We start from the raw sequence: 24,103 nt of genomic DNA on the forward strand, positions 1-24,103 counted from the left end.
AAGTATGGCCCTGTTCACACAGAGTATTTTGCAGGCCGAAAAAATATGCCTCAATATTCCTTAAAGAATTTTGAGGCAGATTTTGACCTGCCCACACTATCTTGCTGCGTTTTTTGCTGCGTTTTTTGCCCGCTGCGATTGAGGACAGCAGACAAAAAACGCAGGGAAAAATGCATTTTCTGCCTCCCATTGATTTCGATGGGAGGTCAGAGGCAGAACCGCGGCAAGAAAGGACGTGCTGATTTTTCTTTTTTCCGTGACTGGCTCCCATTGATTTCAGATTACATCAATGGGAGGCGGTTTTGGAAGTTGTTTGGTGCTGATTCTGACGCAGTGTCCGAGTCAATATCAAGGCCCAAAAACTCTGTGAACTGGGCCTTATTGTTAGGGCTTATTCAGACGATCGTGTAATACATCCGTGCAACGCGCCTCGCACGGACCTGTGTTACTCTATGGGGCCGTGCACACTGTCCGTGATTTTCACGCGCCTCGCACGGACCTATGTTACTCTATGGGGCCGTGCACACTGTCAGTGATTTTCATGCGCCTCGCACGGACCTATGTTACTCTATGGGGCCGTGCACACTGTCAGTGATTTTCACGCGCCTCGCACGGACCTATGTTACTCTATGGGGCCGTGCACACTGTCAGTGATTTTCATGCGCCTCGCACGGACCTATGTTACTCTATGGGGCCGTGCACACTGTCAGTGATTTTCACGCGCCTCGCACGGACCTATGTTACTCTATGGGGCCGTGCACACTGTCAGTGATTTTCACGCGCCTCGCACGGTCCTATGTTACTCTATGGGGCCGTGCACACTGTCAGTGATTTTCACGCGCCTCGCACGGTCCTATGTTACTCTATGGGGCCGTGCAGACTGTCAGTGATTTTCACGCAGCGTGTGTCCGTGTGTCCGCTGCGTAAAACTCATGACATGTCCGATATTTGTGCATTGTTCGCGCATCACGCACCCATTGAAGTCAATGGGTGCGTGAAAATCACGCCCAGCACTTCCGCAGCCGTATAAACTATGAATGAAAACAGAAAAGCACCGCGAGCTACAAACATACAAACAGAGTGTCATAATGATGGCGGCTGCGCGAAAATCACGCATCATACGCTGCTGCCACACGGAGCTGTTATGGACCTTTTGCATGCGCAGAACGCCACGTTTTTGCGCACGCAAAAAGCACACGCTTGTGTAAATCCGGCCTTAGGGAAGGAACACACTCGGCATGAACGCTGCGGATTTTATGCAGCACATTTTATTGTGGATAATCCGCAGCGTATCACAGTCGCAGCCGAGGGGGTCAGATATGAACAAATCTCATCCACACGCTGCAAAAATAATGGACCTGCAGTGCGGCTTTTGGCTTTTTAAGCCGCAGCGTGTCAATGTATTCTGTGGGATCGCCGCTCCTCTGTTGCGGAAATGCTGCGGTTCTGCCGCAAAAATCACACATGAGAAAAAAAAAAAGGCACTTTTTTTAATTTATAAAAAAGTTTAGACTTGCCCCGGCCGTAGTCCTGGTGACGCGATCCTCTATTCTTAGCGCAGCCCGGAATGTGCTGCATAAAATCTGCAGTGTTCATTCCTAGTGTGTTCCTACCCTAAGGCCGGATTTACACCAGCGTGTGCTTTTTGTGTGCGCAAAAGGTCCATAACCGCTCCGTGTGTCAGCAGCGTATGATGCGTGATTTTCGCGCAGCCGCCATCATTATGACACTCTGTTTGTAGCTCGCGGTGCTTTTCTGTTTTCATTCATAGTTTATACGGCTGCGGAAGTGCTGGGCGTGATTTTCACGCACCCATTGACTTCAATGGGTGCGTGATGCACGAACAATGCACAAATATCGGACATGTCGTGAGTTTTACGCAGCGGACACACGGACACACTCTGCGTGAAAATCACTGACAGTCTGCACGGCCCCATAGAGTAACATAGGTCCGTGCGAGGCGCGTGAAAATCACGCACGTTGCACGGATGTATTACACGTTTGTCTGAATAAGCCCTAACAATAAGGCCAAGTTCACAGAGTTTTTGGGCCTTGATATTGACTCGGACGCTGCGTCAGAATCAGCACCAAAAAAACTTCCAAAACCGCCTCCCATTGATTTAATCTGAAATCATCGAAATCAATGGGAGCCAGTTGCGGAAAAAAGAAAAATCAGCACGTCCTTTCTTGCCGCGGTTCCGCCTCTGACCTCCCATCGAAATCAATGGGAGGCAGAAAATGCATTTTTCGCTGCGTTTTTTGTCTGCTGTCATCAATCGCCGCGGGGCAAAAAACGCGGCAAGATAGTGTGGGCAGGTCAAAATCTGCCTCAAAATTCGGTGCGCAGTTCCAGGCGGGTGCGCATGCGCGGGAGTTTGCGGGTGTGCGCGATCGGTCGCACGGGCGGCAGTGTTTGACGACCCCCATGCTACCCAGGGCCGCCATCAGGGGGGGTATTATGGGTACTGATGTGAGAGGCCCGGCCAAACCTAATTGAAAGGGGGGCCCGCAGCTCACGACATTCTTTTGGTGAAAAAAACAAGCCCCATTGCAGGGGCCTGTTTTTTTTCTACCAAAGGCAAGTCGCGGCAGTTGCCGGGCCCCCCTTTCAATTAGGTTTGGCCGGGCCTCTCACATCAGTACCCATAATACCCCCCCTGATGGCGGCCCTGGGTACCATAATATAGTGCTGGACGGAGTACCGTTAACAGGCGGTGCCACGGTAGGGGGGCCCAGAAAATTTAGCTGTAGGGGGCCCTGAAATTCCTGATGGCGGCCCTGCTCCCGGGACCCGCCAATCAGCTGTTTCGAAGGGGCCGCAGCACTCGTACGAGAGCTGCTCCCCTTCATTCTGGTCACACTGAATCCATGTTGGCGATTCACAGTGTGAGCGAGTAAGAGAAATGAAAACCTTCCAGCTTAAACACTCTTTAAAACCAAATCAGGTCGCACATATGACTTATAGCTATTAGAACGCCATCTACCCAGACGCATGATAGCCGCTGAATCCAAGCCCAAGGCATCCGCCTCAGTTGCCGCACCTATCCTAAACGAATGTGTACCAAACTCGCCCGGTGGCAAACCCAGGTACTTCAATCCGGCCTTAAAAATCGCCTCAAATTGAAAACGCGACATTGCGGATCCATCCTGATGGATCAAGAATTGAGCCCCGGGCACTCGGACCAACACGAATTCCTGGACCCATTTTACCGGGCAATCCTGCCCCCCAATCCTCCCAATCGACAGCCAAGCACCCCTCCCTACCATGTCAGTCTTTGACCTCCGCACACAGACCCTGAGAGAATCTCCCAACGTCACTACATCAGATCCGAGAAGACCACCGCTTGCCCCCACGCTGTGCGGAACCAGCTCACTAACCCGTAATGCGGCAAAGAAAGCCAAAGAAAACGCCGCGCCGAACAAAGACACTTCATATTCATCCCGACACACAAAACATAAAACGGCTAGAAGCCGACCCAGAAGCGAAAAAGATACTGGCCGCCTCGTGTCCCTGGAACACGCCTCTTTTTTCCACCCTTTCAAAGACTGCCGAACTACAAATTCTTTTGTAACATCTCTGCATCCCCACAATTTTAACATAAAGGCCACCCCTGCTAAAAACTTGCTCGCCGTGGCCGCACTACCCCCTTCCTGACGTAATTGTACCAAACTTGCTAACGTGACGTCCAGGTGACACCCATCCTGTGATGGGAAGTTATTCCCCGCAATCTCCAACCACCGATCCCACGCTCTGCAATGACTCTTCCAAGTCGCCGGTACCACCGAACCCCTCAACAGCCTCATAAGTTGTCCTCGACCAGGGCCCATAAGTGAAGGGGGGGGGGGGGGACTCCCCTTCTGCCAAAGCTGCCGGGTGCAATTCCCGAAACCGGGACATCTGTGAACGAGACAAAGCATCAGCCATCACATTACCTACTCCCGGAACATGTTTTGCACGGAACCACACATTCAAACGCAAACACTTCAAAACCAACCGTCTTAATAAAGCTAATACTGGCAATGAACTAGACGACAACCCGTTCACCGCATGCACCACCGCCATGTTGTCTGTCCAAAATACAATCCTCTTATTCACCATCACGCTACCCCACAACTCTATTGCAACTATAATAGGAAACAATTCCAATAGCGTCAAATTACGTAAAACTCCCAAATCACTCCAATGCGAGGGCAAAGGGGACCTACACCAACTTCGGCCCAAAATTGCTCCAAAACCCTCACTTCCGGCTGCATCCGTAAACAATTCCAAGTCTACATTAGACAACTCCGCGTCCTGACATACCGACCTCCCATTAAACGAACTCAAAAACAAATGCCAGACAAACAAATCCTTCTTCATCCAAGAGGTTACCCGGATAAAATGATTTGGCTTCGAGATACCTCTAGTGGCTAAAGACAAACGCCTAGAAAAAACACGACCCATTGGAATTATACGACAAGCAAACACCAGCAATCCCATTAACGACTGTAACTGTTTTAACGTCACTTTTTTCGACCCCATGACATGGTCAACTTGCGTCACCAGCCTTGCCAATTTTTCATCGGGCAAGCGAAAAATCATCCGCTCGCTATCTATTTCGATACCCAAAAATGACAAAACAGTTACCGGACCTTCCGTCTTATCTTCGGAAATAGGTACACCAAAACGCGACATCACCTGTCGAAACACTCTCAGCAACGTGCTGCACAACCCAGAGCCCCCCGGGCCTACAAAAAGAAAATCATCCAGATAATGAATGACCGAATCACAACCAGACTCCAAACGAACTACCCACTCTAAAAATGACGCAAACATCTCAAAGTAACTGCATGATATTGAACAACCCATAGGAAGGCACATATCCACGTAAAACCCTTTATCTAAACAACAACCCAGCAGGTGAAAACACTCCGGATGAACCGGCAGCAAACGAAAGGCCGCTTCAATATCAGATTTAGCTAACAACGCCCCCTGTCCAGCCGCCTGTACCAGCCTTACTGCAACATCGAAAGACGTATACGAAACCGCCGCCTCCGCCCTAGAAATACCGTCGTTAACAGAACCACCGCGAGGAAAGGAAAGGTGATGAATCAGCCTAAACTTTCCCCGTTCCTTCTTTGGAACTAAACCAAGGGGGGAAACTCGCAGATTCGTATACGGCGGCTCGCTGAATGGACCTGCCATTCTCCCTAATTCCACTTCTTTCGCCAATTTTAGCCGCGCAATGCCCACATTCTAACCATGGGCCCATCTCGAGCACGTTCACCGGCGTTCTCCGCTGCGCCGGAAGGAGGTGCCTTGACCGGCTGCTTACCTCTCCGGAAACACCGGAGCGCCGCATGAGCGCCCCCACAGATGGAGCATTCATGTCGGAATTTGCACGCGGCAAAGAAACGACAGTGGCCCTCGTTGTAGAGCCAACAGGCACCCATGGGCCTAGCGGCCGCAACTCCAGGGGCGGGGCCCGGCGCTGCGGCTGCACTGGGAAAGGGTCGTTGTTGCCTGCTCCCTTGCGCTAAGATAAGCTGCAACCACACGTCCGTTGCCTTCGTCGCCCAACTAATATCAGGCGACAAAGCCAAACGACGCCGAAATTCTTCATCATATCGCCACCAGGCCGCACCACCATGCAGCCTGTGGGCGCTGAAAATTGTGTCAAAATAGACAAACAACTCGGCCCCTTTCCCAGGATAGCGTTGGCAAATAACATGAGCCAGTGTAGCGTAACACTGTACCCAGTTGCCAAACGTTTTCGCGACTTTTGCTTTCCTATCTGAACCTCTCTCAAAACCCCGCTCCTTGTCGACAGTCACCTGCTCCACCGAGACCAAGGACCAAATATCCACAAATTCATTCCTCAAAATCTTGTCCTTGATCTCAGCAGACAAATGAGTCCCGAGAGGAGCGACTCCACAAAACAATGAATCTCTAAACGTCAAACTAGCTAAAGCATTCTCTTTCTCAGACGGGGGCATAGCTCCCTCTGGTGGCACCGAGGGACACGACGTTCCCTCATTCACTTTTAACCCAGCCACCACGGCTTTTAAAACAGAAATCAAATCCGCACCCGATGCATTAGATTTATTAAGCCATGCGTCACCGCAGGCCGACTCACCGCTCCCAGAGGTCCCACCGACTCCAGAGGGTCCTTCAGCCACTTGCCGCGGCACTGGAACCATGGCCTGCACCTCCTCCACCGGCCCGGCGGGAGGGACAACCTGGGACAGCTGCTCCCGATCCACCGACAAGCGCTGCCCCTCCCGGCGTCGACTGCGTCTCTGCGGCCGTGATGATCTCCGCGACGACCTCCTCCACGATCCTGATGATGCAGACGTCGTCGCCGACGAGGAGGAGAATCCATCGCTGGAAGACGAGGAATACCGCCGACCATGCCTCTTCACGTCACCTGATCTGCGACGTCTATGATGGCCGTGCCGGCGATGTCCTCCAGCCCGGCGTTTCCTCCCTCGCCTGGAACGCTCCCTCCTTGGACCTGCAGGAGAAAAAGATGACAAGGCAGGAGAAGGGCAAATCGAGTCCAAAACACCCTCGACCCTATCCCTCCTAGGACCGGGGTGGAGAAGCGACAGGCACCGCAGAAGCCCCCGCCCCCTGGCTGGGCTGCTTGATCACCGCCCGCTTCCCCGAACCCGCCGCCATCTTCTTTTTATGTGAGCCGCCATCTTGTTTCCTGGCCGCACTGCGCCGGCCAGGACGTCCCGCCTCTGTTCTCCCCGCAGCCAATTCTGGCTGCGCAGAGAACAGCACGGGGAAAGATGGCGCCGACCCCGGCTGCTCACAGGCACCGGAAGCAAGTCCCAGCTCCCGTGAACATGCCGCATGGTAAGCGACCATGTCGGACCAATCACCTGTGCCCGCCATATTCACCCCACTGTCCCGAAAGTCGACCGCTGCCTCCGCGCCCGCATCAGCAGCTCGAGGCGGGTTGTACCGTGCCCGTGCAGGTTTAACAGCCGCCCTCTTACCGCCCTGGGGAAGGACGCCAGCGCGACGAGTGGGCGGGGGGAGGGGGGCACTATGTCGACCGACGAAGCGCCCGTCGACATAGGCCTAGGGGACCTGCTGGGACCACCGCATGACTGTGCAGCAGTCACAGCACCCCTCACAGCAACGGGGCTAGGGCTCAGACGAACCGGAGGGCGTGTAACGCGCTGCGGCCTACCTCGGGTAGCCGCTCCCGACTGTTCCGTACCGCGCTCTGATCCTTGCTTTTCTCCTTCCTCCAGCAGGGATTCCAGCCACGCAGGTCCCTCCGACGCTACCCGCTGTGCCACCTTCTGCAACAGTTCTTCTACCATCTTCTTGAAAGGAACACGCTCTGAATCTCCACAGCAGCAGCAAAGGTGTTTCTTCCACTGCAGCTTGAAGGTAAGAGGGCTTTCTGCTCCAAACCCCTGCCTTATATCTTCTTAACCACGCCCCTCTTACCCCTTGTTAACCAATCCTGGTCCTGGGCATTATTTAAACCGTTCCATCCTTTCTTAACCCCTTGCAGTCCCTGACACTCTCCCTAGGCGCTTCAGTGTCTGCAAGGATCCTGAGGACAGGCCATCAATGTTTAGGGACTGGACAACCCCTTTAAGTCTACGATGTAGCAGACTTAGAGGGCCCATGAGACAGGATGACAGATTGTGTGATCCTGTCTGCTGGGCCCTGTATCTAAGCCAATCGCATGGTAGGATTAGATACATGGCCCATGTGTGATCCTGTCTGATGGGCCCTGTATTACTGTATAAGATTACTGTCTGCCTGACCCTGTATCTAAGCCTACCTTGTGGTAGGCTTAGATACAGGGTCCCACAGACAGTATCACACATGGGCCCTGTATCTAAGCCTAACACACGTGTTACTAATCATTTCTTGTGTGTTTTCTTACAGGTTCGGTCGTTGGACACGTCGGATTTCAGGACTTCGATGACGTTTTTTTTATTATCAATATAATGGATAATGAGGGTTGGGGGTTTATTTTATTTCAATAAAATATTTTTTCTATGCGCTTGTATATTTTTAAACTTTATTATTACCACCTTAGTATTGGCCGCCGGCTGATTGACCTCGTCCATTGCTAAGGTGGGGCTTAGTGTTAGGCGGTGCAGAGGCGATCACTAACCCCCATTATTACCCCGGTACCCACCACCACCAGGGGTGCTGGGAAGAGCCGGGTACCATCCAGTACGTAACCATCTGTAGTGATGGGCGTGCAATGAGGCGGCCGCAGGCTGGTATTATCAGGAGGGGAAAAGCCAAAACCAGTGACCCCCCCCCTGGTGATGCTAGGCTGCTGCTGCTTTATTGTATCTGGCTGGTTATGAAAAATGGGGGGGAATCCACGTCATTTAAAAAAAATAATAATAATAATTGGAAAGAACGATGTGGGGTCCCCGACCAATTTTCATAACCAGCCAGATACAACACAGCAGCAGCAGCAGCAGCCTAGCATTACCAGGGGTGGGGGGGTCACTGGTTTTGGCCTTTCCATGCCTAATACTACCAGCCCGCGGCCCCCCAGTGCCTGTCCGTCACTACAGATGGTCGGGTACTGAATCGTACCCGGTTCTTCACGGCACCCCTGGTGGCGGGGGGGGGTGGGGGTACCGGGGTAATAATGGGGGTTAGTGTTGGCCTCTGCACCGGCTAACATTAAGCCCCGCCTTAGTAATGGATGCTGTCAATCAGACGGCGGCCAATACTAAGGTGGTGATAATAAAGTTTAAAAATATACAAGCACATAGAAAAAATATTTTATTGAAATAAAAAAACGCTGTCATTGAAGTCCTCGAATCCGTCCAACAACCGAACATTTAAAATAACACAAAAATAATTCTTATACTTACCATTCCTGGTCCAGCGCTGGAGCCACAATGTCAGCGAGCTGTGTATCTAATCCTATCATGTGTGATACTGTCTGCTGAGCCCTGTATCTAATCCTAGCATGTGTGATACTGTCTGCTGAGCTGTGTATCTAATCCTATCATGTGTGATACTGTCTGCTGAGCTGTGTATCTAATCCTATCATGTGTGATACTATCAGTTGAGCTCTGTATCTAATCCTATCATGTGTGATACTGTCTGCTGAGCTGTGTATCTAATCCTATCATGTGTGATACTGTCTGCTGAGCTGTGTATCTAATCCTAGCATGTGTGATACTGTCTGCTGAGCTGTGTATCTAATCCTATCATGTGTGATACTATCAGTTGAGCTCTGTATCTAATCCTATCATGTGTGATACTGTCTGCTGAGCTGTGTATCTAATCCTATCATGTGTGATACTGTCTGCTGAGCTGTGTATCTAATCCTATCATGTGTGATACTGTCTGCTGAGCTGTGTATCTAATCCTATCATGTGTGATACTGACTGCTGAGCTGTGTATCTAATCCCATCATGTGTGATACTGTCTGCTGAGCGATGTATCTGATCCTATCATGTGTGATACTGTCTGCTGAGCCCTGTATCTAATCCTAGCATGTGTGATACTGTCTGCTGAGCTCTGTATCTAATCCTATCATGTGTGATACTGTCTGCTGAGCTGTGTATCTAATCCTATCATGTGTGATACTGTCTGCTGAGCCCTGTATCTAATCCTAGCATGTGTGATACTGTCTGCTGAGCTCTGTATCTAATCCTATCATGTGTGATACTGTCTGCTGAGCGATGTATCTGATCCTATCATGTGTGATACTGTCTGCTGAGCCCTGTATCTAATCCTAGCATGTGTGATACTGTCTGCTGAGCTCTGTATCTAATCCTATCATGTGTGATACTGACTGCTGAGCTGCGTATCTAATCCCATCATGTGTGATACTGTCTGCTGAGCTGTGTATCTAATCCTATCATGTGTGATACTGACTGCTGAGCCCCTGTATCTAATCCTATCATGTGTGATACTGACTGCTGAGCCCCTGTATCTAATCCTATCATGTGTGATACTGACTGCTGAGCCCCTGTATCTAATCCTATCATGTGTGATACTGTCCGCTGAGCTGTGTATCTAATCCTATCATGTGTGATACTATCAGTTGAGCTCTGTATGTAATCCTATCATGTGTGATACTGTCTGGTGAGCTGTGTATCTAATCCTATCATGTGTGATACTGTCTGGTGAGCTGTGTATCTAATCCTATCATGTGTGATACTGTCTGCTGAGCTGTGTATCTAATCCTATCATGTGTGATACTGTCTGCTGAGCTGTGTATCTAATCCTATCATGTGTGATACTGTCTGCTGAGCTGTGTATCTAATCCTATCATGTGTGATACTGACTGCTGAGCTGCGTATCTAATCCCATCATGTGTGATACTGTCTGCTGAGCGGTGTATCTGATCCTATCATGTGTGATACTGTCTGCTGAGCTGTGTATCTAATCCTATCATGTGTGATACTGTCTGCTGAGCTGTGTATCTAATCCTATCATGTGTGATACTGTCTGCTGAGCTGTGTATCTAATCCCATCATGTGTGATACTGTCTGCTGAGCTGTGTATCTAATCCTATCATGTGTGATACTGTCTGCTGAGCCCTGTATCTAATCCTATCATGTGTGATACTGTCTGCTGAGCGGTGTATCTAATCCTATCATGTGTGATACTGTCTGCTGAGCTGTGTATCTAATCCTATCATGTGTGATACTGTCTGCTGAGCCCTGTATCTAATCCTATCATGTGTGATACTGTCTGCTGAGCCCTGTATCTAATCCTATCATGTGTGATACTGTCTGCTGAGCCCTGTATCTAATCCTATCATGTGTGATACTGTCTGCTGAGCCACTGTATCTAATCCTATCATGTGTGATGCTGTCTGCTGGGCCCTATCTCTAATCCTATCATGTGTGATACTGACTGCTGAGCTGCGTATCTAATCCCATCATGTGTGATACTGTCTGCTGAGCGGTGTATCTAATCCTGTCATGTGTAATACTGTCTGCTGAGCTGTGTATCTAATCCTATCATGTGTGATACTGTCTGCTGAGCTGTGTATCTAATCCTATCATGTGTGATACTGTCTGCTGAGCCACAGTATCTAATCCTATCATGTGTGATACTGTCTGCTGTGCTGTGTATCTAATCCTATCATGTGTGATACTGTCTGCTCAGCCACTGTATCTAATCCTATCATGTGTGATACTGTCTGCTGAGCTATGTATCTAATCCTATCATGTGTGATACTGGCTGCTGAGCTGTGTATCTAATCCTATCATGTGTGATACTGTCTGCTGAGCTGTGTATCTAATCCTATCATGTGTGATACTGTCTGCTGAGCTGTGTATCTAATCCTATCATGTGTGATACTGTCTGCTGAGCCACTGTATCTAATCCTATCATGTGTGATACTGTCTGCTGAGCTATGTATCTAATCCTATCATGTGTGATACTGGCTGCTGAGCTGTGTATCTAATCCTATCATGTGTGATACTGTCTGCTGAGCTGTGTATCTTATCCTATCATGTGTGATACTGTCTGCTGAGCTGTGTATCTAATCCTATCATGTGTGATACTGTCTGCTGAGGTGTGTATCTAATCCTATCATGTGTGATACTGTCTGCTGAGCTGTGTATCTAATCCTATCATGTGTGATACTGTCTGCTGAGCTGGGTATTTAAACCTACCATGTGTGATACTGTCTGCTGAGCTGTGTATCTAATCCTATCATGCGTGATACTGTCTGCTGAGCCACTGTATCTAATCCTATCATGTGTGATACTGTCTGCTGAGCCGTGTATCTAATCCTATCATGTGTGATACTGTCTGCTGAGCTGTGTATCTAATCCTATCATGTGTGATACTGTCTGCTGAGCCGCTGTATCTAATCCTATCATGTGTGATACTGTCTGCTGAGCTGTGTATCTAATCCTATCATGTGTGATACTGTCTGCTGAGCCACTGTATCTAATCCTATTATGTGTGATACTGTCTGCTGAGCTGTGTATCTAATCCTATCATGTGTGATACTGTCTGCTGAGCTGTGTATCTAATCCTATCATGTGTGATACTGTGCTGAGCTGTGTATCTAATCCTATCATGTGTGATACTGTCCGCTGAGCTGTGTATCTAATCCTGTCATGTGTGATACTGTCTGGTGTGCTGTGTATCTAATCCTATCATGTGTGATACTGACTGCTGAGCCACTGTATCTAATCCTATCATGTGTGATACTATCATTTGAGCTCTGCATCTAATCCTATCATGTGTGATACTGTCCGCTGAGCTGTGTATCTAATCCTATCATGTGTGATACTATCAGTTGAGCTCTGTATCTAATCCTATCATGTGTGATACTGTCCGCTGAGCTGTGTATCTAATCCTATCATGTGTGATACTATCAGTTGAGCTCTGTATCTAATCCTATCATGTGTAATACTGTCTGGTGAGCTGTGTATCTAATCCTATCATGTGTGATACTGTCTGCTGAGCTGTGTATCTAATCCTATAATGTGTGATACTGTCTGCTGAGCTGTGTATCTAATCCTATCATGTGTGATACTGTCTGCTGGGCCCTGTATCTAATCCTATCATGTGTGATACTGTCTGCTGAGCCCTGTATCTAATCCTATCATGCGTGATACTGTCTTCTGAGCCCTGTATCTAATCCTATCATGCGTGATACTGTCTTCTGAGCCCTGTATCTAATCCTATCATGCGTGATACTGTCTTCTGAGCTGTGTATCTAATCCTATCATGTGTGATACTGTCTGCTGAGCCACTGTATCTAATCCTATCATGTGTGATACTGTCTGCTAAACTGTGTATCTAATCCTATGCATAGTTGATAGGGTGGTAGTGCTATAGATATGCTGTCTCCTATACACACACATTTCTTGGGGGGGACACAGGGGCGTAGCTAAAGGCTTATGGGCCCCGATGTAAAAATTCTTACTGCCCCCCACCATTATGGACCCCATAGAAAAACAGCTCCAATTACGTCCGTAATGGACGCAGCGAAAGACGCCTGCACATGCCATGACGGCTGAAATTACTGTGCTGTTTTCTCCTGAACGTAACGGACGCTGCCGTGTGAACAGACCCTCAGGGCTTAAAATGTCAGGGGAAATAGCCCCAATACATATGTGTCCGCCCAAAAAAATGTGTGTATAGGAGACAGCATAGCATATCTATAGCACTACCACCCTATTAACTATGGATAGGATTAGATACAGTGGCTCAGCAGACAGTATCACACATGATAGGATTAGATACACAGCTCGGCAGACAGTATCACACATGATAGGATTAGATACACAGCTCAGCAGACAGTATCACACATGATAGGATTAGATACACAGCTCAGCAGACAGTATCACACATGATAGGATTAGATACAGTGGCTCAGAAGGCAGTATCACACATGATAGGATTAGATACAGTGGCCCAGCAGACAGTATCACACATGATAGGATTAGGTACAGTGGCTCAGCAGACAGTACCACACATGATAGGATTAGATACAGTGGCTCAGAAGGCAGTATCACACATGATAGGATTAGATACAGTGGCTCAGCAGACAGTATCACACATTATCGGATTAGATATACAGCTCAGCAGACAGTATCACACATGATAGGATTAGATACACAGCTCAGCAGACAGTATCACACATGATAGGATTAGATACACAGCTCAGCAGACAGTATCACACATGATAGGATTAGATACACAGCCCAGCAGACAGTATTACACAAGATACGATTAGATACACGGCTCAGCAGACAGTATCACACATGATTGGATTAGATACACAGCTCAGCAGACAGTATCACACATGATGGGATTAGATACACAGCTCAGCAGACAGTATCACACATGATAGGATTAGATACACAGCTCAGCAGACAGTATCACACATGATTGGATTAGATACACAGCTCGCTGACATTGCGGCTCCAGCGCTGGACCCAGGAAAGGTAAGAATAATAATTTTGCTTCTTTATGTGTTACTGATTATTTTTGTGTTTTTTTACAGGTTCGGTTTTTGGACTTCGGATTCGATGACGGCGTTTTTTTTATTCTCAATATAATGGATAATGAGGGTTGTGTTTTTTTATTTCAATATAATATTTTTTCTATGTCTGTGTATCTTTTTAAACTTTATTATCACCGCCTTAGTAATGGCCGCCGGCTGATTGACAGTATCCATTACTAAGGCGGGGCTTAATGTTAGCCGGTGCAGAGGCGAACACTAACCCCCATTATTACCCCGATACCCACCGCCACCAGGAGTCCTGGGAAGAGCCGGGTACGAACCAGTACCCGACCATCTGTAGTGACGGACAGGCACCGGGGGGGCCGCAGGCTGGTAGTATAAGGCTGGGGAAGGCCAAAAACAGTGACCCCTCCCACCCCTGGTAATGCTGCTGCTGCTGCTGTGTTGTATCTGGCTGGTTATGAAAATTGGGGGGACCCGACATCGTTCTTTCCAATTAGTTTTTATTTTTTTTCAAATGACGTGGGGTCCCCCCCATTTTTCATAACCAGCCAGATACAATAAAGCAGCAGCAGCCTAGCATCACCAGGGTAGGAAGGGCCACTGTTTTTGGCCTTTCCCCTCCTGATAATACCAGCCTGCCACCACCCCAGTGGCCGACCATCACTACAGATGGTCAAGTACTGGATGGTACCCGGCTCTTCCCAGCACCCCTGGTGGCGGTGGGTACCGGGGTAATAATGGGGGTTAGTGATCGCCTCTGCAACGGCTAACACTAAGCCCCGCCTTAGTAATGGAGATTGTCAATCAGCCGGCGGCCATTACTAAGGCGGTGATAATATAGTTTAAAAAAAACCACAAAGACATAGAAAAAATATTTGATTGAAATTAAAAAAAAAAACACAACCCTCATTATCCATTATATTGATAATAAAAAAAGCTGCCATCGAAGTCGTCCTGGAATCCGACGTGTCCAACGACCGAATCTGTAAGAAAACACACAAAAAATGATTAGTAACACATGTGTTAGGCTTAGATACAGGGCCCATGTGTGATACTGTCTGTGGGACCCTGTATCTAAGCCTACCACAAGGTAGGCTTAGATACAGGGCCAGCAGACAGTAATCTTATACAGTAATACAGGGCCCATCAGACAGGATCATGCATGGGCCATGTATCTAAACCTACAGTGTGATTGGCTTAGATACAGGGCCCAGCAGACAGGATCACACAATCTGTCATCCTGTCTAATGGGCCCCCTAAGCCTGATACATCGTAGGCTTAGGGGTTACATAGTTACATAGTTACATAGTTACATAGTTACATAGTTTGTACGGTTGAAAAAAGACACATGTCCATCAAGTTCAACCAAGGGAAGGGAAAAGGGAAGGGAAACATTTCTACACATAGGAGCTAATATTTTTTTGTTCTAGGAAATTATCTAAGCCTTTTTTAAAGCCATCTACTGTCCCTGCTGCGACCAGCTCCTGCGGTGTCTACTGTCCCTGCTGTGACGGCTCCTGCGGTGTCTACTGTCCCTGCTGTGACGGCTCCTGCGGTGTCTACTGTCCCTGCTGTGACGGCTCCTGCGGTGTCTCCTGTCCCTGCTGTGACGGCTCCTGCGGTGTCTCCTGTCCCTGCTGTGACGGCTCCTGCGGTGTCTCCTGTCCCTGCTGCGACCAGCTCCTGCGGTGTCTACTGTCCCTGCTGTGACGGCTCCTGCGGTGTCTCCTGTCCCTGCTGCGACCAGCTCCTGCGGTGTCTACTGTCCCTGCTGTGACGGCTCCTGCGGTGTCTACTGTCCCTGCTGTGACGGCTCCTGCGGTGTCTACTGTCCCTGCTGTGACGGCTCCTGCGGTGTCTCCTGTCCCTGCTGTGACGGCTCCTGCGGTGTCTCCTGTCCCTGCTGCGACCAGCTCCTGCGGTGTCTACTGTCCCTGCTGTGACGGCTCCTGCGGTGTCTCCTGTCCCTGCTGCGACCAGCTCCTGCGGTGTCTACTGTCCCTGCTGTGACGGCTCCTGCGGTGTCTACTGTCCCTGCTGTGACGGCTCCTGCGGTGTCTACTGTCCCTGCTGTGACGGCTCCTGCGGTGTCTCCTGTCCCTGCTGTGACGGCTCCTGCGGTGTCTCCTGTCCCTGCTGTGACGGCTCCTGCAGTGTCTCCTGTCCCTGCTGTGACGGCTCCTGCGGTGACTATTCCATAGATTCACAGTTCTCACAGTAAAGAAGGCTTGTCGCCTCTGCAGGTTGAACCTTTTTTTCTCCAGACGGAGGGAGCGCCCCCTTGTTTTTTGAGGGGGTTTTACAAGGAACAGGATTTCACCATATTTTTTGTATGTGCCATTAATATATTTATATAAGTTAATCATGTCCCCCCTTAGTCATCTTTTTTCAAGGCTAAATAGGTTTAGTTCTTTTAATCTTTCCTCATAACTTAGATTCTCCATGCCCCTAATTAGCTTTGTTGCTCTTCTTTGTATTTTTTCCAACTCCAGGGCATCCTTTCTATGAACTGGAGCCCAGAACTGGACTGCATATTCTAGATGAGGCCTCACTAATGCTTTGTAAAGTGGCAATATTACATCCCTGTCCCGCGAGTCCATGCCTCTTTTAATACACGACAATATCCTGCTGGCCTTTGAAGCAGCTGATTGACACTGCATGCTGTTATTGAGTTTATGATCTACAAGTACACCCAGATCCTTCTCAACAAGTGAATCCGCCAGTGTAGCGCCCCCTAGGACATATGATGCATGCAGGTTGTTACACCCAGATCCTTCTCAACAAGTGAATCCGCCAGTGTAGGGCCCCCTAGGACATATGATGCTGCAGATTATTACACCCAGATCCTTCTCAACAAGTGACTCCCCCAGTGTAGCTCCCCCTAGGACATATGATGCCTGCAGATTATTACACCAAGATCCTTCTCAACAAGTGACTCCCCCAGTGTAGCTCCCCCTAGGACATATGATGCTGCAGATTATTACACCCAGATCCTTCTCAACAAGTGACTCCCCCAGTGTAGCTCCCCCTAGGACATATGATGCTGCAGATTATTACACCCAGATCCTTCTCAACAAGTGACTCCCCCAGTGTAGCGCCCCCTAGGACATATGATGCTGCAGATTATTACACCCAGATCCTTCTCAACAAGTGACTCCCCCAGTGTAGCGCCCCCTAGGACATATGATGCCTGCAGATTATTACACCCCGATCCTTCTCTACAAGTGACTCCCCCAGTGTAGCTCCCCCTAGGACATATGATGCTGCAGATTATTACACCCAGATCCTTCTCAACAAGTGAATCCGCCAGTGTAGCTCCCCCTAGGACATATGATGCTGCAGATTATTACCCCCAGATCCTTCTCAACAAGTGACTCCCCCAGTGTAGCGCCCCCTAGGACATATGATGCCTGCAGATTATTACACCCCGATCCTTCTCTACAAGTGACTCCCCCAGTGTAGCTCCCCCTAGGACATATGATGCTGCAGATTATTACACCCAGATCCTTCTCAACAAGTGACTCCCCCAGTGTAGCGCCCCCTAGGACATATGATGCTGCAGATTATTACACCCAGATCCTTCTCAACAAGTGACTCCCCCAGTGTAGCGCCCCCTAGGACATATGATGCTGCAGATTATTACCCCCAGATCCTTCTCAACAAGTGACTCCCCCAGTGTAGCTCCCCCTAGGACATATGATGCTGCAGATTATTACACCCAGATCCTTCTCAACAAGTGACTCCCCCAGTGTAGCTCCCCCTAGGACATATGATGCTGCAGATTATTACACCCCGATCCTTCTCTACAAGTGACTCCCCCAGTGTAGCGCCCCCTAGGACATATGATGCATGCAGGTTGTTGGTACCCAGATGCATAACTTTACATTTATCTACATTAAACCTCATTTGCCAAGTGGACGCCCAAACACTTAGTTTGTTTAAATCTGCCTGTAATTCATGAACATCTTCCATAGTCTGAACTATATTGCATAGCTTGGTGTCATCTGCAAAAATAGAAATAGTGCTATTAATCCCATCCTCTATATCATTAATAAATAAGGTGAATAATAGGGGTCCCAGCACTGAACCCTGGGGTACACCACTTATTACCGGGGACCATTCAGAGTAGGAATCATTGACCACAACTCTCTGGATACGGTCCTTGAGCCAATTCTCAATCCAATTACAAACTATATTTTCTAAACCTATAGTCCTTAATTTACCCATTAGATGTCTATGAGGGGTTGTGCAGTCCCTAAACATTGATGGCCTGTCCTCAGCATAGGCCATCAATAGCTGATGTGTCGCCCGGGACCCGCAAATCAGCTGTTTTGAAGGGGCCGCAGCATTCGTACGAGAGCTGCTTCCCCTTCATTTCACTACTCGCCCACACCGTGAATCGCCGACACCGATTCACAGTGTGACCGGAATGAAGTGACAGGAATGAAGGGGAGCAGCTCTCGTACGAGTGCTGCAGCCCCTTCAAAACAGCTGGGAGTCGGATCCCGCCAGTCAGGGCTAACCTTACCTTCCTCTTCGGCCGCGGCGGGAGTTCTGTAGTCTCGATGCTGCGCACAGCGCCTGACGTCAGGACCTCCGCTGCCATCCGGAACCAGGAAGGTAAGTAAAGTATGTTACTATAGTAACAGGGGCCCGCGGCCCGAGTTACTATAGTAACATTTTATTGATGTGGTGCGGGGGGCCGTGTGCCCCCCTGGCTTCGGGGCCCGGTCGCAATTGCGACCGCTGCGAACCCTATAGCTACGCCAGTGGGGGGACACATATGTATTGGGGCTGTCCCCCTGACATGTTCAGTCCTTAGTGACCCCCGGCTGCTGGTGCTGCATTGTTGTCACTTAGGAGACCCAGTCCCCGATCCCGCTGATGATACGGGACTTCCTCCACAGCTCCTTCCTTATGAAGTCTGGAATAAGCCTGAGAATAATAGGATTTCTTCCCCTGTTTATATCCTTGGACGGTGTTGAGTTCCAGCGAGTCGCCATTCTGGAGGGTGGATCTGACCCAGGCGCCAAAGGTCAACAAACTTCCCCAGTCTCCCACCTACTGGACACCCCTCTCTCTGGGCGTCATAAATTAGGATTTCTCTGAAAGGGGGACTTCTTCCTGAAGGGGGGATTACCCTCCTGCTTGCTGTACGCTGCCTGTCACCCCCCACAAAAATATTTTTGACCCTTAGGGGACCTCTTGGAACTGTTTTGAATGGTTTTAAATGGCGGCCTCTTTGGGGGACGTTTGAAGGAAACCCCTATTTAATTATTTATCAATTTAAGGATGTCTTCCAGCTGAGGGCCGAAGAGCGCAGAAATGGTGGGGATCAGAGATGATTCTGGGCGGGGCGTCCCCTGTCCATTGCTTGATCCAGAGGGTTCTACGCGCCACATTAGAGAGAGCCAGGGATCAGGAAGAAAACGTCAAGACATCCAGCGGCTCGTCACACAAAACTCCGCAGCCGCGCTCATGAGACGGATATTGTGTAAGATCCCCCAGATCTTGAGAGAGCCGACTCAGCCATGTACGAAGGCTCTGGCAACCGGGATGGAGGCTGACGCCACTTCACACGCCGCTAACGACGATGAGTAGGCTTTTTTAATATAGAATCTGCTCTGCGATCCACTGGATCCTTTAACCCTTTGGCTGGGTTCACACAAGCATGTTACGTCCGTAAAGGACGGATACACCACGATGCAGGACCTGGGGCAGGAAGTGACGTCACAGCGGGATCTCTGGAGAACACGCTGTGTGTCTGCACTGTCAGAAGCTGGGCGTTCTGAAGAGAAGTGGATGATACTTCTATACACAACGCCCAGCTAGTAAAAGAAGTAAAAACGCCCAGATGTACACACATAATACACGCCCAGATGTAACACACATAATACACGCCCAGATGTACGCACATAATACACGCCCAGTTGGACTTTTACTTTAAACACGCCCACTTGGACTTTTGCAAGCCTCATTTGCATAAATACAAAAATGGTCATAACTTGGCCAAAAATGCTCGTTTTTTAAAAATAAAAACATTACTGTAATCTACATTGCAGCGCCGATCACATGCAATAGCAGATAGGGGTTGCAAAATCTGATGACAGAGCCTCTTTAATGCCCAACTGGGCGTGTTTTTACTTTTGACCAAGTGGGTGTTGTAAAGAAGTGTATGAGGCTGACCAATCAGTGACCAATCAGTGACCAATCAGCGTCATACACTTCTCATTGTTCCAGCCCAGCTTCTTTCACTGCACAATCTCACTGTGCTGTGGATCATACTGGGCTGGAACAATGAGAAGTGTATGTCACTGATTGGTCACTGATTGGTCACTGATTGGTCAGCCTCATACACTCCTCTGTACAACGCCCAGTTGGTCAAAAGTAAAAACACGCCCAGTTGGGCATTAAGAAACTAAATCTAAAATTGCTCATAACTTGCTCAAAAATGATTGTTTTTCAAAATAAAAACCACTGGTGTTATCTACATTCCAGCGCCGATCACATTATGTAGGAGATAGGGCGCTTATAATCTGGTGACAGCCTCTTTATTACTAGGACCACTGTTATCTACATTACAGCGCTGATCACATTATGTAGGAGACAGGGCACTTATAATGTGGTGACAGCCTCTTTATTACTAGGACCACTGTTCTCTACATTACAGCGCCGATCAGATTATGTAGGAGACAGGGCACTTATAATGTGGTGACAGCCTCTTTATTACTAGGACCACTGTTCTCTACATTACAGCGCTGATCACATTATGTAGGAGACAGGGCACTTATAATCTGGTGACAGCCTCTTTATTACTAGGACCACTGTTCTCTACATTACAGCGCCGATCAGATTATGTAGGAGACAGGGCACTTATAATGTGGTGACAGCCTCTTTATTACTAGGACCACTGTTATCTACATTACAGCGCTGATCACATTATGTAGGGGACAGGCCACTTATAATCTGGTGACAGCCTCTTTATTACTAGGACCACTGTTATCTACATTACAGCGCCGATCACATTATGTAGGAGACAGGGCACTTATAATGTGGTGACAGCCTCTTTATTACTAGGACCACTGTTATCTACATTACAGCGCTGATCACATTATGTAGGAGACAGGACACTTCTAATGTGGTGACAGCCTCTTTATTACTAGGACCACTGTCATCTACATTACAGCACTGATCACATTATGTAGGAGACAGGGCACTTATAATCTGGTGACAGCCTCTTTATTACTAGGACCACTGTTCTCTACATTACAGCGCCGATCAGATTATGTAGGAGACAGGAGATTTATAATCTGGTGACAGCCTCTTTATTACTAGGACCACTGTTATCTACTTTACAGCGCCGATCAGATTATGTAGGAGACAGGACACTTATAATCTGGTGACAGAGCCTCGTTATTACTAGGACCACTGTTATCTACATTACAGCGCCGATCAGATCATGTAGGAGACAGGACACTTATAATCTGGTGACAGAGCCCCTTTATTACTAGGACCACTGTTATCTACATTACAGCACTGATCACATTATGTAGGAGACAGGACACTTATAATCTGGTGACAGCCTCTTTATTACTAGGACCACTGTTATCTAGATTACAGGGCTGATCAGATTATGTAGGAGATAGGACACTTATAATCTGGTGACAGAGCCTCTTTAAGTGTGCTGCCGTAGGACGATCAGGAAGTGTGTATATATGTGTGTATAGTGTGTATATATATATATAGTATGTGTATAGTATGTGTTTATATAGTGTGTATGGTGTATATGTGTATATATGTGTGTATAGTGTGTGTATATATAGTGTGTATATATGTGTTTATGGTGTATAGTGTGTATGATGTATATGTGTATAGTGTGTGTTTATATAGTGTGTATGGTGTATATGTGTATAGTGTGTGTATATGTGCGTGTATATGTGTGTATACTGTATATATGTGTATATATAGTATATTGAATATTTAATAACCTGTTTGTGAAACTTGTCCAGCGCCTCTCTCATTTGCTGCGCGCTGTCCTCGCTCCTCTTTCTCTCCTCCTCCATTCTCCTGTGGATTTGTCGTCTCTTCCTCCATCTCAGGCCAAAAAAATACGCAGCTAAAATGCAGCCTGCAGTGACCAAGAGCTTACACTCCAGTGCATGCTGCGAGAGGAGTCCGGCCACCTTCTCCTGTATCCTGTCCATGGAGTAGCAGAGTCTGTGGAGGGCGGAGGGAAGCAGTTTTTATATATATTGCAAATGTCTGGTCAGGTGCCAAGAGTTCTCTACAATATTAAAGGGGAAGAGCGCAGGAAAAAGTTGATCTAGAAGAGTCGATCTCCAACGTTAATCTGTTTCCCTTAGTCCTAACAGCAGCACAATAATGGGGGTATTTCTGCCCCTGTGGGCTTGTGGGACAGATGGAATATTTAATAAACTAATTAAATTCAGTAAGTAAAGCCTCCCACTCTGCAGGCCCCTCCCCCTCCACTATAGGAGGCTTCGGGTGCTCCGCAGGACCCTCCCACTCCGCTATAAGAGGCTCCGGAGGCCCCTCCAACTCTGCTATAGGAGGCTCCACAGGCCCCTCCCCCTCCACTATAGGAGACTCCACAGGCCCCTCCCCTCCGCTATAGGCGGCTCCGCAGGACCCTCTCCCTCCACTATAGGAGGCTCTGCAGACCCCTCCCCTCCTCTATAGGAGGCTCCACCGGCTCCTCCTTCCTTGTGTTCATTTTAAAGTAGTAGCCTTAGTTAGGACAGGAAGCTTGTGCGGCTGTTAGGACTGAGGGAAAACAGATTAACGTTAGAAATCGACTCTTCCCTTATGTCCTACAGCAGCACCTTAATGGGGATCAAACAAGAAGTAACCCCATAGGGAGGGCCCGCTTAATGAAGCAAATTCAGAATAGACCGCCCAAAGGAGGTTCCTTCCGAAATTCGAGTATCCAATCCATAATTGATAAATGTGTTATGCGAGACCCAAGAGGCTGCATTACAAATCTGATCCACAGGGAACAATGCACTTTCGGCCCAAGAGGTAGAAACTGCTCTGGTGGAATTGGCCCTAACAAATCCAGGTGGTTCAACCGCCTGAGATTCGTGGGAAATTCTAATGGCCCCTTTATTCCATCGAGCAATACAGGGTTTAGAAGCCTTGAGACCTTTGTTTTCCCCCCAAAGAGGATGAGGAGATTCTCGACAATTCTTACTGACTCGCTTCTCCACAAATAGATCTGGAGGGAACAAGACATGTCTAGAGTTCGTAGACTAGATTCTTCCTCCGAGGAGGGTTCAGGGCAAAGTACTGGAAGGGAGATTGTATAGGATCTGCCAGACACAGCTTCTGTGTCGACGCCCGTGGGTAATCAGTCTCCACCTGCTCTTAAAGGGAATGTGTTGCCAGAAAAACATGTTTTTTTTTTTTTAATTAAACATTTAGTGTGTGGGTGATTAAACATTGTTCATATTTTTTTTATTTTTTTCACGAGTCAGGAAATATTATAAATTAATTCTAATTTATAATATTACCCATTTCTGGTCACTAGATGGAGCTATTCCCAAAATTGCAGCATTGCAAAATTGGGTAAAAAGCCCTCGCTCTAGTGAGCTCTCAGCATCCCCCCCCCTCCTTTATCCTGGCTAGTGTCGGGATAAACGAGGGGTTTGAACGGTGTAACCTCCTACACTGTGTGTCGCCATTTTTTGAGCTAACACACAGTGTAGTAGGTTTACATACAGTAGTAAACGTACACAAACACGAACATACATATAAATCTCTTACCTGCTCCTGCCGCCGCGGCTCCCTCCGGCCCATCCGCTCCGTCTGCTGCCGCTGGTCCAAGTGCACAAGTCCGGAAGCCGCGACCGGAAGTAGTAATATTACTGTCCGGCCGCGACTTCCGGTCCACAGGAAAATGGCGCCGGACGGCGCCAATTTCAAATTGGACTGTGTGGGAGCGGCGCATGCGCAGTTCCCACACAGACGCCGTACACACAAGTGAATGGGACGGGAGCCGTTCGCAGTCCCTATGGGACTGTGGCTGCCGTATTCCATGTCTGTATGTGTCGTTAATCGACACATACAGAAATGGAACAAAAAATGGCAGCCCCCATAGGGAAGAAAAAGTGTAAAAATAAGAAAAAGTAAAACACAAACACACA

The 24,103-nt window shown here is 48.4% G+C and overlaps 1 protein-coding gene across 2 annotated transcripts in view; it reads right to left on the bottom strand.

Moving 5' to 3' along the window:
* The window catches only part of LOC142657511 (vitamin D3 hydroxylase-associated protein-like), a 124,964-nt gene extending 102,820 nt beyond the window's left edge, over window positions 1-22,144 (bottom strand). The window contains exon 1 of one of the 2 annotated variants that reach the window (XM_075832547.1): window positions 21,929-22,144. In XM_075832547.1, coding sequence (XP_075688662.1) covers window positions 21,929-22,144 — 216 coding nt within the window. Of the gene's footprint in view, window positions 1-6,116; window positions 6,509-21,928 lie in introns of those variants that run through there. The other variant, XM_075832546.1, reaches the window with a different exon arrangement.
* Window positions 22,145-24,103: the final 1,959 nt, after the last annotated feature.

Source organism: Rhinoderma darwinii, chromosome 7 (assembly GCF_050947455.1).
Source record: "Rhinoderma darwinii isolate aRhiDar2 chromosome 7, aRhiDar2.hap1, whole genome shotgun sequence".
In the NCBI taxonomy this organism is placed as follows: Eukaryota; Metazoa; Chordata; class Amphibia; order Anura; family Rhinodermatidae; genus Rhinoderma; species Rhinoderma darwinii.